Source organism: Pan troglodytes, chromosome 15 (assembly GCF_028858775.2).
Source record: "Pan troglodytes isolate AG18354 chromosome 15, NHGRI_mPanTro3-v2.0_pri, whole genome shotgun sequence".
NCBI lineage: Eukaryota > Metazoa > Chordata > Mammalia > Primates > Hominidae > Pan > Pan troglodytes.
Window position 1 is genome coordinate 36065592 of NC_072413.2, and position 17522 is coordinate 36083113.

General features: G+C 38.0%; 1 protein-coding gene across 2 annotated transcripts in view; it reads left to right on the top strand.

The window, feature by feature from the left end:
• The window catches only part of TTC6 (tetratricopeptide repeat domain 6), a 248209-nt gene extending 238671 nt beyond the window's left edge, over nucleotides 1-9538 (top strand). For both annotated transcript variants that reach the window (XM_054665996.2, XM_054665997.2), the window contains 2 exons: nucleotides 8518-8743; nucleotides 9230-9538. In XM_054665996.2, the coding sequence (XP_054521971.2) occupies nucleotides 8518-8743; nucleotides 9230-9366 (363 nt within the window). In that variant the 3' untranslated portion in view covers nucleotides 9367-9538. The remainder of the gene's footprint in view (nucleotides 1-8517; nucleotides 8744-9229) is intronic.
• The last annotated feature ends 7984 nt before the right edge of the window (nucleotides 9539-17522 follow it).

The window sequence follows — 17522 nt, forward strand, 5'->3', positions numbered from 1 at the left end:
AGTCCCAGCTACTCAGGAGGCTGAGGCAGGAGAATCACTTGAACCTGGGAGGCGGAGGTTGCAGTGAGCTGAGATTGTGTCACTGCACTCTGGCCTGGTGATAGAGTAAGACTCCATCAAAAAAAAAAAAAAAAGAAGAAGGAGTATTCTGCAGCTGTTGGATGAAATGTACTGTAAATGTCTGCAAGATTCATTTGGTCTATAGTGCAGTTTAAGTCTGCTGTCTCTTTGTTGATTTTCTGTCTAGATAATCTGTCCAATGTTGAGTGAAGTGTTGAAGTCCCCAAATATTGTTTTATTATTAATGAGTCTAGCTCTCTCTCTTTACCTATAATAATTGCTTTATATATCTGGGTGTTCAAGTGTTTGATGCATATATATTTACAATTGTTATATTTCTTGCTGAACTGATCTCTTTATCATTATATAATGACATTGTTAGTCTCTTCTTATGTTTTTTGACTTGAAGTCTGTTTTGTCTGATATAACTCCTTGTTTTGGGTTCTGTTTTGTAGGAAATATCTTTTTACATCTCTTAACTTTCAGTCATGTGTGTCCTTAATGGGTAAAATGTGTTTCTTTTAGCCAGCATATAGTTGGGTCTTGTTTTATTATCCATTCAGTCAGTCTATATCTTTTAATTGGGAAATTTAAACTGGTTACATTCTGAGTTCTTTCGATAGGTAAGGACTTATTTCTGTCATTTTGTTGTTTTCTTATTGTTTTCTATATTTGTTCCTTTTTTTCTTTCTTATTGCTTATCTTTGATAATAAAATTTGGCAGCTTTCTATAATGATACCATTTGATTCCTTTCACCTTCTCCTTTGTGTGTCTGTTGTTTCAGTAAGTTTTATATTTTAGTGTATTTTTTATGATGGTGGATATTGTCTTTTGGCTGCCAGATGTAAAAATCTCTTAAGCAGTTCATGTAGGACTGGTCTCATGGTGATGTATTTCCTCAGTCTTTGTTTGTCTGGGAAAGACTATTTCTCCATCATTTTTGAACAATAACTTTGATGGGTATAGTATTCTTGCCTAACAGTTCTTCTCCCCCACCCCTCAGCACTTTGAATATATCATCTAATCCTCTCCTGGTTTATAGGATTTCTGTGGAGAAATCAGCTGTTAGTCTGACAGAAATTCCTTTATATGTGACTTGATACTTTTGGTGTTTTTAAAACTCTCTCTTTGTCTTAGACTTTTGACAGTTTGATGATAATGTGCCTCGGAGAGGGCCTTTTTGGGTTGAATCTATCTGGGGACATTTGAGCTTCCTGTATCTATATGTATATCTCTTCCAATATTTGGGAACTTTTCAGTTATTATTTTACTGAATAGGTTTTCTGTGACTTTTTCTTTTCTTTTGAACTCCCAAAATTGAATATTTGTTCACTTGATGGTATCCTATATATGATGTAAGCTTTCTTCATTTGTTTTTATTCTTTTTATTATTATTGTCTGACTAGGTCATTTCTAAAGACCTGTCTTCAAGTTTAGGAATTATTTCTCCTATTTTACCTAGTCTATTGTTGAATGTCTTGATTGTATTTTTTATTGCATTCATTGAATTCTTCAGTTCCAGGATTTCTCTTTGATTATTTTCTTATGATATCTATCTTTGTTCGATTTCTCATCTAAATCATGAAGTTTTTTTATTTCTTTGTATTGTTTATCTGTGTTCTTTTGTTCTAAATTTCTTTAAGGTCAATATTTTGAATTCTTTTTCAAACATTTCACAAAATTTCTTTTCTTTGGGGTCTGCTACTGGAGATTTATTGCACTCCTTTTGAGGTGTATTTCTTTGCTTTTTCATGTTTCTTGTGTCCTTACATTGATATCTGCTCATCTGGTGTAACCATCACTTCTTCCAATTTTATTAAGTAGCTTCCATAGGGAAAGACTTTTTTCTGTAGATATATCTATAAAGTGAGTTGAATAGGGTACTTTGGCTTTGGTTCTGGGTGGGCACCAGAGAGTATTATGGTCTCCATATGATTACTTCATCTGTAATCAACATCAGTGGTGTCTGTGAGTTCCTTGGTGGCTTAGGCTGTGGTTATTTGTGGACACTGTGGTGAAGCTTTGCTGGAAATGGTGATGCCAGGCAGTCCAGTCCTCAGGCCCTGAGGTAGCACATGGGGGCCATTGCAGGCAGTGGTTTTTCCTGGGCGGCCAGTCTTTGCACTCCTGGCAGGGCACATAGGCACTGGCAGTGAGGGCGGTAGGCTGGGAAGGTCAATCTTTAGACCACTGGGCTGGGTGTGTAAGCACCAGTGGTGTCCATGGCAGGGTGAGTGTGGTGTGAAATGTTATAATTTTACTTTTCATTGTAGAAATACTATTTTTTCCTGGTGATTTTTTTAATTGTCTTTGAGACTTTGAGGGTAAGAGGTTTTTTTTGTGTGTGTGTGTCTTTAAGATGAGAGATACCAATTTATGCTCCAATGTTAATAAGAATAAACTAGTAAATTGCCGGTAAATGAGAGTGTCAGGGATAATTAGGATCAAAATCTTTGAGAATTTGATGAAGTTAAGAGTTTGGAAGTTGCAGATGTGGCCCTTGATGGGAGCAGAACACACTACCCATTATGTCATTAGGGAAGGCAGAGGGTTTGGGCACAGTTGAATGTAGATTTTGATAGTATGTAATCCTATCTATTGATTATATCTTCTCCATGGATACAAGTATTAGTCACCAGTTAACAGTGGGAGTGAACGGTTAAGAAAGAAAGACAAGATGGCTAGAAGTTTTAAAGAGAAGAGAGAAAATGTTAAATAATTGTGTTAGAAAGTGGTAAGATGAACATATTAGAGTGTAACAACATTAAGTCCTCATTTGAGGTTTGTAGTTTTAAATTTCAAAATGAGATCTTGAGTCTTTCTTGCTTTGTATATAATTCTCTCTATACGGATTCAATACTGCTTTATGTCATGCAGTTGTTTCTGTGTTGATCTCTATCTCCTTACTCTGTAAGCTGTTAAGGGGCAGGAATCACACCCTGCCCTCTTATCTGTACATTTCTCTGCTCAGAAAGTCCATTTATTCTCATGACTTACACTACTTGAAACCCTCCTTCTTTCTTCTGAGCTCCTAACCCATATTTAAGAGTTGCTAAAACTGGATATTTTACAAGTTCATTAAAGCCCATTCTGAATTGATCTCTCCATCCATTATCCTCAGCCGAGCTTTCTTCATGTAAATCCTCTCTCAATTCGAGTTGTCATCTTCCATAAAGTCACTTGAATAGAAATGTCAGAGTCAACCATAACTTTCTCTTTCTTACATCCTTAAGCTAATGTCATCTAATCCTGTCAGTTTTACATCTATCCTGTCAGTAAAGACAATTGCTCAAAGATCATTTGTCCCTAACTTAACCAAACTCAGATCACTCTCTGGCTGGATCCTAGAAATGTTTATGTGCATTGTAGTTAGTTAATGTGATCAAGGCAAATAAAATTCCCAGGGCAATTTTCTATTTCCATAGATGTTTAAGATCTGCATGAAAGGGAGATCTTCACCTTTTTCACTCATTTGTCTTTGATTACTATATGGGCATCATGTAGAAAAGTATTTGGTTAGATCTAAAGTGTAGTTTAAATTTTTTTTTAAGTATAACTCTGTTCCTTCCAAAGTATAGACAAATTATCTGGGCTTATATTTCATCTAAAATATGTCCCATCCTTTGACTTGATATACTTACTGTATGCCTGAGCTTTACAGTGCACACTCCCTCCAGAGACTAGCAGGCTTTGGGAACAGGTGTTCAGCTATTCTAGTATGCTTTGAGCCTCCTTCGTAGAGAAAATGGCTTCTATTCCCTGTCACACTCTACCCTCATCCCCTTATTTCTTACTATAATGGAGGTAAGACTTAGGCTAGGAGGAAGGGTCCCTCATCTGATCTAATAAACTCTAGAGGGTTAAAAAATGTATGTAATCCGGCTTCTTTTATCTTTAGTGACTTAATGATAACCACTTAATGTGATTTAATGATCTTAAACCACAGTTGGATGTGCTACTTGCATACATTATGAACTACAGGTGACATTAAAAAATAACTGGATCTGCTTTTTAATTAATTACAACATAAGGGCATTAGACCAATTATTAAAAAATCAAGACCATCTGTTGTGGTAGATACCTTTAGCCTCTACCTGCTTCTTAGTTAATATTCTGATACTTCAAGTAACCTCATTAAATGTATAGGTTTCATTTTCTAAGTAATATATTTGGAAGCTATAGTAGAAAGTTACACAGTTCAAAGTTCTTTTCTCTTACCTGAGAAAAAGAATTTGCTTTTACATGATTGAAGGTATGCCTTGTGATGTATAATTGTGTCTTCTTTATTGATAATTTATTGGTGAATTAAAATGAAGTCTAAATTACTTTAGGAAGAAAGTCTTGGCCTGGCTTGGAGTCTTTCCCTTGACTCATTTCTGAGAACTGGGGGTGCAACCTTCTCTTCAGGAGTGAATCCTCTTCAAACTCTTCACAGAAGGATGTCAATTCTGTCCCCCCTCCCCCCAACCTGTCCCAGGGATGAGATGGATTTTACATCTTGAGCTAATTACCTAATTAAGAGGAAGCAAAGTTCATGGAGTATTGCCTAAAGGTGATGTTCCCTCTCCATGTATAGACACTGGGAAAAACATGATATATAAGTAATAATTGATTGAGTCCTTACTATTTTCTGCATATTGTTCTCAGTATGTCACATATTAGTTCACTTAACCCTCACATCAACACTGGAAGTGGAGTTTTATTTGTTACCTTTGTTTTATAGATGAGGAAACTGATGCAAATAGAGTTTTAGTAACTCACTCAAAGAAGAGGCAGGATGTAAACCCAGCAATCTGACTCTATGGTCTGGGCTCCCAGCCACTGTGCAATCAGTGTTCCATATCACCCGTGATGGAAGTGAATAGAGGACAGATCTTTGGGAAACATAGAGGAAAATAGTTCAGTGACAGAGAGAATTTTAAGAAGGAAGGAGAGACCAAATGTGTCCATGCCACAGAAATGTTATGGAAGACAAGAACTAGAACGTGTCCATTAGGCTGGAGGACATCTGCAACTTCAGCAACAACAGAATTCATGGAATAGGGGGAAATAGAAGCCAGACTGTGTTTGGTTGGGAAAAAGTTGAGTGTTAAGTAATTGGCGAGTGGCAAGCTGTACTGTGAAAAGTGGCTCTCTCTTTAAGGTAGGTTTTAAAGTAGGAGCCAGGTTTTCATCCATCAGGGAGTTAGAGATTTCTAAGTTGATTAGCAGGATGTCTAATCAGCATCTCAACTATTTGTGGTGAAAGGCCAGTTAAAAAAATTCTAGTATATTGTAAATCAATATACATTGCTAAAACCCAATAAAAACAAATTACTAGAAATGTGATCAAGTGCTGGGATGTCATAGCCATGTCAAAATGCTATAAAAGTTACTTATTGTTTATTCTCAATTTTGGTACTTGCAGAGCTCTAGCAAATGGTTCTTGGACCAGTACTCCAATACTGTTTTGCAGACTAACTTGAGGGTCCCTTTCAGATCGAAGATGAGTTGTGGATAATCTTGAGTCTTTGGTCTTTTCAACAAGCTGATATTTCCTCTCTCTTTTTTATACCTTTTTATGGTGTAACTGAGTTTTTATCTCTCTTTGTATGTCTTAGAACCTTATTTTGAAAATTCCCTTGTGGTTGAGCTCTTACTTTGTTTTTGTACACAAAGTGTTACTTTTCTTTCTTCTTTTTTTTTCTTGTTGACTTTTTAAAAAAATTATACTTTAAGTTCTGGCGTACCTGTGCACAACGTGCAGGTTTGTTACATAGGTGTAAATGTGCCATGTGGGTTTGCTACACCCATCAACTCATCATTTACATATCCCTCCCCCACCCACTGACAGGCCCTGGTGTGTGATGTTCCCCTCCCTGTGTCCATGTATTCTCATTGTTCAACTCCCACTTATGAGTGAGAACACGCAGTGTTTGGTTTTCTCTTCTTGTGTTACTTTGCTGAGAATGATGGTTTCCAGCTTCATCCATGTCTCTGCAAAGGACATGAACCCATCCTTTTTCATGGCTGCATAGTATTCCATGGTGTATATGTGCCACATTTGCTTTATCCAATCTATTATTGTTGGGGATTTGGGTTGGTCTTTGCTATTGTGAACAGTGCTGCAATAAACATACGTGTGCATGTGTCTTTATAGTAGAATGATTTATAATCCTTTGGGTATATACCCAGTAATGGGATTGCTGGGTCAAGTGGTATTTCTGGTTCCAGATCCTTGAGGAATCACCACACTGTCTTCCACAATGGTTGAACTAATTTACACTCCCACCAACAGTGTAAAAGCATTCCTGTTTCTCCACATCCTCTCCAGCATCTGTTGTTTTCTGACTTTTTAATGATCACCATTCTAACTCACATGAGATGGTGTCTCATTGTGGTTTTGATTTGCGTTTCTCTAAAGACCAGTGATGATGAGCATTTTTTCATAAGTTTGTTGGCTGCGTAAATGTCTTCTTTTGAGAAGTATCTGTTCATATCCTTCGCCCATTTTTTGATGGGGTTGTTTGTTTTTTTCTTGTAAATGTGTTTAAGTTCTTTGTAGATTCTGGATATTAGCCGTTTTGTCAGATGGATAGATTGCAAAAATTTTCTCCCATTCTGTAGGTTGCCTCTTCACTCTGATGATAGTTTCTTTTGCTGTGCAGACACTCTTTAGTTTAATTAGATCTCGTTTATCTATTTTGGCTTTTGTTGCCATTGCTTTTGGTGTTTTAGTCATGAAGTCTTTGCCCATGCCTATGTCCTGTATGGTATCGCCTAGGTTTTCTTCTAGAGTTTTTATGGTTTTAGGTGTAACATTTAAGTCTTTAATCCATCTTGAGTTAATTTTTGTATAAGGTGGAAGGAAGGGATCCAGTCTCAGCTTTCTGCATATGGCTAGCCGGTTTTCCCAGCACCATTTATTAAATAGGGAATCCTTTCCCCATTTCTTGTTTTTGTCAGGTTTGTCAAAGATCAGATGATTTTACATGTGTGGTGTTATTTCTGAGGGCTCTGTTCTGTTCCATTGGTCTATATATCTGTTTTGGTACCAGTACCATGCCTGGTTACTGTAGCCTTGTAGTATAGTTTGAAGTCAGGTAGCGTGATGCCTCCAGCTAGCCAGACTAATAAACAAGAAAAGAGAGAAGAATCAAATAGACAGAATAAAAAAGATAAAGGGGATAACACCACCAATCCCACAGAAATACAAACTACCATCAGAAAATACTATAAACACCTCTATGCAAATAAACTAGAAAATCTAGAAGAAATGGATAAATTCCTGGACAAATACACCCTTCCAAGACTAAACCAGGAAGAAGTTGAATCTCTGAATAGACCAATAACAAGTTCTGAAATTGAGGCAGTAATTAATAGCCTACCAACCAAAAAAAATCCAGGACCAGATGGATTCACAGCTGAATTCTGCCAGAGGTGCAAAGAGGAGCTGGTACCATTCCTTCTGAAACTATTCCAATCAATAGAAAGAGAGGGAATCCTCCCTAACTCATTTTATGAGGCCAGCATCATCCTGATGTCAAAACCTGGCAGAGACACAACAAAACAAAAAAAAAAAAGAAATTTTTAGGCCAATATCCCTGATGAACATCGATGCGACAATCCTCAATAAAATACTGGCAAACTGAATCCAGTACATCAAAAAACTTATCCACACATGATCAAGTTGGCTTCATTCCTGGGATGCAAGGCTGGTTCAACATATGCAAATCAATAAACGTAATCCATCACCTAAACAGAACCAATGACAAAAACCAAAGTGTTACTTTTCTAATTTGTATTTTATCCTGTTGTTGTGGCCTTCTTTTCTATTTTATGCTTTAACATTTTTTAGCTCTATATAGGGATCTGGGATTTGGGGTAAGAGGCAGTGGGAGGATTTTTTTTTTTTTTTTGAGATGGAGTCTTGCTCTGTCACCCAGGCTGGAGTGCATTGGTGTGACCTCCACTCAGTGCAACTTCTGCCTCCCAGGTTCAAGCAGTTCTCCTGCCTCAGCCTCCTGAGTAGCTGGGATTACAGGTGCCTGCCACCATGCCCAGCTAATTTTTGTATTTTTAGTAGAGATGAGGTTTCCCCATGTTGGCTAGGCTGGTCTCAAACTCCTGACCTCAGGTGATCCACCCGTCTTGGCCTCCCAAAGTGCTGGGATTACAGACGTGAGCCACCGCACCTGGCCAGTGGGAGCATTTTAACCCAGCCAACAGGAGTATTATATCGTTGACATTGTCTAGAATTGCTGACACATGGTAATAACAAAAAGCAGGTCAACTTTTGGTTGGGTTTAGCTTTTTACATTCTCTGCAGACAATGCACCTCTGTACCTTGGATGAAATGCTTCTGTTGACCTCTTGGTATGCCACTGGCCTTAATTTAAAATTAAGAGTAAAAGTGCTTCAAATTTCTGTATAGTAAGTTGCCAATTAAAATATATCATTATCTTCATATTTTGTAGGCCAGTGACTACTTCTCAAAAGCTTTAAAATTTGATCCAGAAAATGAATATGTTCTCATGAATCGAGCTATTACAAATACAATATTAAAGAAATATGAAGAAGCAAAAGAAGATTTTGCAAATGTAATTGAAAGCTGTCCCTTTTGGGCTGCAGTATATTTTAATAGAGCACATTTCTACTACTGCTTAAAGCAATATGAACTAGCTGAGGAAGACCTTAATAAAGGTACACTTTTGGTAATTATTCTGGTAAGATTACAGTGGTTGAAGTGATTATTTTTAGGCTACAAAAGAAGAAAATCATTAGGTCTATTTATTTAGATAAACTTACATAAGAATTAGTGTTTTTAGATATCATGTCCTTAATATAATCGATATAGGTTCCTTTATGTAATGTCTTAACTTAAAGCTGAGGTAAACTGAGATATAGGGAATTATTACAAAACTATACACAAACAATGCCAACCTTTCAAAGAAAGACATTGTACTGTGTTTCCCCAAGTTAGTTTGCTTAGAAAGCTTCAATATTTTTAATTTAACTAAATAGTTCTGTTTGAAGAAAAGTGTTTTCAAATTAAAAGTATTAAAGTTCTTGATTTCATCCATTGAGTTAATTTTTTTAAAAGTCCTTATCCAATTTTTTATTTTGTAAAAAAAGAGACTATTTTTTGAGTGCCAACTTAAATATATCTTGATTTTTTTTCTTTTGCAGCTCTGTCTTTGAAGCCTAATGATGCTCTAGTATATAATTTTAGAGCAAAAGTTCGTGGTAAAATAGGTCTGATTGAGGAAGCTATGGCTGACTATAACCAAGCACTTGATCTTGAAGACTATGCCTCAGTTATATGATTACATAGACTGTGGTTGCTATAGTAGTTTACACAGCTGTTCTCTCTGAAACGGAAACGTATTTGTTGTATAAAAGGTTCTACCATTTTCATTATTGTATTCGTTATGCTTAGTCTTCCATATAACCTTCTATGCATTTTAATAAAATGTTTGTTATACATTAATTATAAAACATATATCATTTGCTGCATGTTTGGAATACCTCGAGAACTGAATTTTTCCAAGGTTGCAGAATCTGAAGGAAAATGTTTCTTAAGGAATTAAATAGGAATGTTTCTTAACATTTAAAATATTTTCTTTAATTCTTTTTGAAATAATACTATACATTGTAGAAAAAGTGTCATTGACCTTTTCATCAATCCTTGCTGACAGTGTATTAAACAGTATACAGATTAAAAAATAAACAAACCGATGACTATAAAAAACTGAACTCAAGTACAACCCTTCTCTTTTCCTTTAAACAATATGTATACTGGTCAATATTCTTCCTGATACCTATATTCTTCCAACAGACAAACGTGTTTCTCTTTTACATGTGGCCTGCCTTCTAGGACAGTATCTATAAAGATTTTGGACATCATGTTTCCTTGAGATAGTTCCCTCTGCCTCTGTAATGCAGCTATCATAAATACATGTAAAATTTGTATATATTTATAATTCATGCATTGCAGGAGTTGAGGAGTGAAAATAAAACAACTAAAAATTATTTATAGAGTGTCTCTGAGGAATCTTTGAATGAACCAGAGAACTCTTTCCCATTGCCTCACTGATAACAGCAAGGCTTCCTTCTTCCTGTTTTTTTTTTTTTTTTTTTTTGGAGACGGAGTCTCACTCTGGCCCAGACTGGAGTGCAGTGGTGCTATCCTGGCTCACTGCAACCTCCACCACCTGGGTTCAAGCGATTCTCCTGCCTCAGCCTCCTGAGTAGCTGGGATTACAGGCGTGTGCCACCACACCCAGCTAACTTTGTATATTTAGTAGAGACGGGGTTTCACCATGTTAGCCAGGCTGATCTCGAACTCCCGACCTTGTGCAATCGGCCCGCCTCCGCCTCCCAAAGTGCTGGGATTACAGGCATGAGGCACTGCGCCAGGCCCAGCTTCCTAACTTTTAATTTACTCATATTTGCTTCATTTGGTTTGTTTTCCTTCTTGGTTTTATTCTTCCAGTACATCTCCATCTCCTCAGAGACCTGTGTTCACTGTGAGCAGGTGTTTGGAAAGAATACTTCTCTCCACTCAGCTTTCTTTGTTTTTAGTTTGATGTACCAGATTTTCACAATAGAATGTTGCTTTTTATTTAATTAGTTAATTAAGTAATTCTTTTTAAGAGGCAGGATCTTTCTCTGTCGTCCAGGCTGGAATGCAGTGGCATGACCATAGCTCACTGTAGCCTCGATCTCCTCAGCTCAAGTGATCACCCTGCTTCAGCCTCCCAAGTAGCTAGGACTACAGGCATGCAACACCATGCTTGGCTAAATTTTTATTTTTTGTAGAGGCTGGGTCTTGCTATATTGCCAGGCTTGTCTCGAACTCCTGGGCTCAAGTGATTCTCCCATCTTGGCTTCCCAAAGTGTTGGGATTACAGGCGTGAGCCACTATGCTTAGCCAGAATGTTGATTTTCATTTGTAAGCCACTGTGGGATGCTTCACACTGTTTCAGGATAATTTTCTTGGTATGGTGTGTGGGTCCATATGAGGATTAGGTCATCCCTGGTGAGTTATTTCACTTGGTAAATCAGATTAATTTAATAAGCTGCTTCATATCCTCTTGCTCTCACTTATCTTCAGGCCCTTTCATCTCTGCCCCAGCCACAGATGAGATTCAGACAAACCACATGCAGCCACAGACAGCCCCTCGCCTCCCGCCTGTGCCACACGTCACTTGCCGACTGCCCTGGGGCTTCTCTGTTGAACGAGGTGATAGAAGCTGTGGGATTCTCAGTGCCCACCCCTATGCACTGTGGACGTGCAGGGGACAGTACGTGTCCAATGAACCTTTTTGGTGATGGGAGAAAGGAATTGGTAGATAAATTCTAACCCCTACCATCTCTTCTTGGTGGAATGTCCCGAGACACTGAGTGTACACAGCTCCTTGGAGGATAGTCCTGAGTGATTATGCAATCAGTTGCACTTACTGGTGGCCACTTTCAGAACACACCTCATGCTGGTGCTTCTGTCTTCCCTGCCTCACCCTCCCTTCTCAGTGTCTCTGCTTTCCTGGGATAGTACTTCTCGATAAAGTAGTAACACAGAAGCATTTGCCTCGGGGTCTACTTTCTGGGGGGAGCCCAGGCTAAGACAGTTAATAATTTAATATTTTCTTCTAATTGTACACAAATACCTATAACATGAGGCAGGATGTGATAACTATTGGGGAAATGATACAATCCAAGGGTCATGAGAGCAGAGTAGGACAAAACATGTCTAACTTTTCAAAATGCCATATGTCCCCTGGCTTATATCCCCTTGGCACCCACAATTTCTGCATGCACTGACAGAATCCTATTGCAAGCACCTGTGATTTTCCATGGGAGGCATTTCTTTCTCTCAGTCCATGCCCAGGCCAGGCCTTCTGAAGAGGAGCTAATGACACTAGGAGGAAACTTCAGCAAATGACAGAAGGGAATTAAAGGATAAACTCTCAGCTCCCTTGTCTTTTGAAGGGATAGCTCTCCCTGACTTCCCCAGTGGGATTAAACCCCAGTGGCCCACCGTATAATTTTCTGTATAGCCACACCTTTTGTTGGCTTTTTCCCTTCCCTGTCTTACCTCCCTCTCCTCTGGCAAAGGCAAAAGCATGCTAGGATCTCCTCCCAAGTAAACTACTTGCACTTAAATAAATAAAACCTGTCTCAGGATCTAAGATGGTGGCATTGAGGAAGAGGCATTTAAGCTGGTCCTGAGCAGGGGTAAATGCCCATGGGCAGAGGTGTTGAATAATAAGACCCTCCATACAGACTGAACGTCAGGACAGAGATACAGCAGTGGGAAAATAAAGAAGCATATTTTGGAGAGCGGCTGGAGTAGAGTTTTTATGAGTAAACGATAGTAGGAAAATAAAGCTATGTAGTCAGAAGGAGATAGAGAAAGAGGGGTTTTTTTTCTTAGTCATTTTTTCTCCCTCTGTCTTCACATTAGTAGACTGCGGATATTTTAGCATCGCCGATAAAATTGGACTTATGAAAATTGACCAGTACTCTATGGAAAAATGTTTACCTTGTCCCGTATGTGCTCCACTCTAACAGTTGGAAGATCTAGGGCAGATAAAGGGAAGGATAGCAGGATGAAGGAAGGATTGAGAGGATGGAGAACAAGGAAGAAAGTAGCTTCAGGAGGTCACAGGATCTAAATGAGGCACTCATACCCTAAGGGAAAAGGAAAAGGATGCCTAGATTTCATCTTTTCTAATTAGCTTTGCTTGGTTTTGATCCCTTCAGCAGGTTCCCTGAGTCTACATGCCTCTCACTTTTGTAGGACTTAATGGCTGGGTTTCATTTATTTGCAATAAGTACACAAACACACAGGACTTCGACTGATGATTATCTCTGGGAGGTAAAATTGGAGGGAGAACGGAGAAAGGAAGATTTTTTATTTTGTTTTATTAAAATTTTTTACACATCAAGATGAAAGAGGAATAGTGGAATTATAGATGACTTTTTCAATTGTATGCACTTGTGTAATTTTTAGTGTTTTTTTTTTTGGTTGTGTATTTTTTTTTTTTTTTACTAGAATATAAGCTTTATAAAGACAGGAATTTTGTCTGTTTTGTTAAGTGCTGTATTTCCAATGCCTGCAGTGCCTGGCAGCTAATTTATGCTCACAAAATATTTGTTAAATAATACACAAATTACAAATACCAGGGATCACCATTATTGTATAGATATTGTGGTGTGAATTATTTGCTTGTCATATGCCCTTCCAACTTCTTGCGTGCCTTCCATAAGACAGAGACTGAAAGCTAAAAGTTTTGTCTCCCAAATCTCATTGCAGCTAGCAGAGTTCCTGATGTGATTTAGTTTCTGCCAGTTTGATGCAGTCTGATGAGGCTGAATTGAGGCAGTATCATCCAAAGCACCCTTCTGCTCATGCTAAAACAATTGGCTAGAGTAGAGTTGTCAGATTTAGCAAATAAAAATATAGAATACCTGTAGTATGGTTTGGATTAGTCCCTTCCAAATCTTATGTTGAAATGTGATCTCCAATGTTGGAGGTGGGACCTGGTGGGAGGTGATTGGATCATGGGTACAGATCCCGCACGAAGGGTTTAGCACCACCTTTTTGGTGATGAGTGAGTTCTACCTCAGTTAGTTTACTGGAGAGCTGATTGTTTAAAAGAACCTGGCGCCTCCTCCTCCCTTTCCTGTTCCTGCTCTCACCATGTGCCTGCTTGCACTTCACCTTCCCTGATGATTGTAAGTTTCCTAAGGCCGTCACTAGAAGCTGAGCAAATGTTGGCGCCCTGCTTGTAAAGCCTGCAGAACTGTGGGCTGATTAAATCTCTTTGTAAGTTATCCAGTATCAGGCATTCTTTGTAATAACACAAAAAACTGACTAATACAGTCTGGTTAAATTAGAATTTCAGACAAATTATGAATAATTCAGGGCTCCCAGTTAAACACAGGGCACTCAGTTAAATTTGAATTTCAAATCAACAAGATTTTTTTAGTATAAGTATATCCTATTATATGGGACATACTTATACTAAAAATTATTCTGAAATTTAGTTTCAGAAAAACATTTCCAAAAGAAAATGTTGTTGATCAGAAATTCAAATTCAAACGGGCATCCTGTGTCTTATCTGGCAATCCTGCTCTGGAGCCAGCCATCTGGCCATGGCTTCTGACCTTAGATGGGTCGTATGTTTCCCTGGAGCCTACAGTTGCTGTGCCCATTTCTTTATTTTCAAGCTTCCTCTCTGGCAGAGCAGCAGCTCCCTCAGTTTGGCCAGTCTTGTGTTGCTCTTCTGGGGGCCAAGCCTAGACCCTGCTTCTCTAGATTTTCCAAAGATGTGAGCACCCATGTCCTTGTAGGAAACCCCTTTCTTTGTAAAAGAACTAGATTGCCTTTTGTTATCTATAGCTGAACTCCCACTGATAATTTTCTGTTTCCAAGTTTTTTTTTTTCTAATTTAGAGCTTTATTTTTCATTTGACATGGATGAGAGTCTCTTTTCTGCAATTTGGCATTTCTATAGTTTGGTCATGGGCAGAAGAATATATTAGAACTAAAAACTAATAATCACAATATTTAGCACTTAGAGGTATAGCATTCCATGCCTCACCTATGTTGCCTCTACTTTCTCTATAGCCTTGTAAGGTAGGTAGGTATCATTAGATGAGGAGACTAAGGCTCAGAAGGATTGAGTTGTATGATTGGGGTCACATAGCTAGTGAGTGGTGGGGTTGAGGTTGAAATCCTGTTCTAGTGCCTGCTCTGAACTTCCTGCTCCTGTTCACCTGGAAAAAAACCAAGGCAAGTAAATGCATGTTCTATTAAACAATCTTTATTATAATGATATTAAAGCTCTTTGGCTTCCTAATGATTTTTTTGTGAAGAAAAAGGATTTCCAGTCTTTCACACTTTTTTTTGTACTAGCTTATATTCGTATATTTATGCCTATGTCTGTCTGTCTATCTCTTCATTTATCTATCCATCCATCTTAAAATTAGATACATGCACAATAGTAATAAGGTTATCTCAAGCTTTTAATTTGAAATACAGTCAATGTGCAATGTCTTATATTTCATCTTTAACAATGAAGGCAAGATAGGAATTGACACCATAAAGTTCAACATGCAGGCAGTAAGAAAGGGAGAAAGAGGAAACCATTATTTGTTAAAAAACAACTATATACCAAACGCCAACTGTGGCTTAAGGTTCATTTTGCCCTTACCAGTGAGTCAGTATTATTATTCCCATTTGACAGAGGGAAAAAAATGAAGCCTACAATGGTTAAATCAGTTTAGAGTACCCGTAGTATAACAATGCTACCCAAACTTCATTTCACTTTTATTTACTCTCTCTCTGTCTCTCTCTCTATATATATGTATATATGTGTGTGTGTGTGTATATATGTATATATATGTGTGTGTGTGTATATATATATATATATTTTTTTTTTTGAGACACAGTTTCACTCTTGTTGCCCAGGTTGGAGTGCAATGGTGCGATCTCAGCTCACCACAACCTCCACCTCCCGGGTTCAAGCGATTCTCCTGCCTCAGCCTCCCAAGTAGCTGGGATTACTGGCATGTGCCACCACACCTGGCTAATTTTGTATTTTTAGTAGAGATAGGGTTTCTCCATGTTGGTCAGGCTGGTCTCGAACTCCCAACCTCAGGTGATCCGCCTGCCTTGGCCTCCCAAAGTGCTGGGATTACAGGCATGAGCCACCACGCCCAGCCAATATATTTTCTTAAATTGACTTGCTAGTATTAATTGAATTTATTTTCAAAGAAGGAATTTGTAAAAGTAAATGCATGACTATTGAAAATTTGTTCTACATAAAATCATCTCATTTTATTCCAGTCATATTATATTTTGGGAAACATTGTACTTCACAGTATTATTGTTTGATGGGTATAGCTAGAAGAGTAATCAGAGTGCAGGAGGGAAGAACATCAAATGCCAGCTAATATGGGTGAGGGAAAGAGAGTGAACAAGAAACATAAGGTGACTGCCAGGGCAGACAGGTCAGAGTCAGAAGCAATAATAGCCTTTAACTTTGAGAGTCCCAGTCTACATTCTTAGTGTGTTGTAACAGTAAGATCTTACTCCCAGAGCTTCTCCAATGTCACAAAAAAGTTTTGTTAGTCAAAGCCTTAGACTCATTGATTTCCAAAAATAACAGGAATCTTAATGACCATTCACAATGAGGTACCAGACTTTGTTCAAAATCTCTTCCTCTTCTCACTCATCTTTGCCTGGCTAATTTATTCTCAAGAAGGGCCTTATTTCCCCATCTAGGAGGGTGGCTTAGATCTTTTGTTATATATTCCCACAGCACTGTCACCTTCTCTTTGGGAATGCCCTTCACATCTGTGTATCCTTGTTTAATGGTTGTCTTCCTCACCAGACTGGAAACTCTTTCTCACCGGACTGGAAACTCAGATTATGTATATCTGTTCACCGCTGCATCACCAATGCTTATCACAGTTCCTGGCATATAGCAGGTGCTTCATAAACATTTGATGTGTTTATTTAAGGAAAAGACAGGTATGGACACTCACACAGGACTTTGTGACCCAATACACTACAGATATATGTTTTACTATTCATTTATACAGTAAAGTGAGCATCCTTCGAGATTTCAGGCAAGCCGTGACAAAGCAGTGACTGCCTGCATCCTCAGTACTTTTATTTAACAGTTCATCCTTAGTATCCACATAGCTTTAACTGTGCCTAACTTACACACACATACACACACACACACACACACACACACACACACACACACACACGGCATCCTTAGGATCAGAAGATAAGATTAACCTTGAAAAATGAAGTTTCAAGGAAAATCAAGACATAATGCATGAGATCAACCTGCTATAAAAACACTCAAAGGATTAGTCAACCAGTAGTAGCTGAAAACAAAACTCTGTCAAGGTGACAAGGTTGTAATGTCTGAAACGATGTATCAACATCTCAACCTAATCATTGTACTCTTTATAATTGGATGATGACATAACATAATCAAGTTGTAACCCAGTAAAGTCGAGTGCATATGAGACCATGCAGATTTTTAATTTCTATGCTTTCTTAAGAAAGGTTGTACTAATCAAAGGGGCATGGTGGGTGTGGAACTTAGAATAGGAGGAGGAGGGAATGATCAGAGTGTAAACATTTATATGCACGTTTCTGGTTCTGTCTGCTGAACAGATTCTCTAAACAGTGCACAGGAACATTCCGATCTTTTGTCCTCTTCCCAGTTGGTAAATTTCCATCAAGTATGTGGAACATACCATTGTCATAGCTTTAATTCACTAAACCAACAAGGCAATTCAACAACTTCTTTTCCTGATTCTATTCTATCCAAGAAGTCTTCCAATGATAATTTGGTTTTACATATGGATATGCAGAACAGTATGTATAGTGAAGTAAGCTTCCATTTTATTGTAAAATAAAATCATACATATGCATAATATATTACATTTTC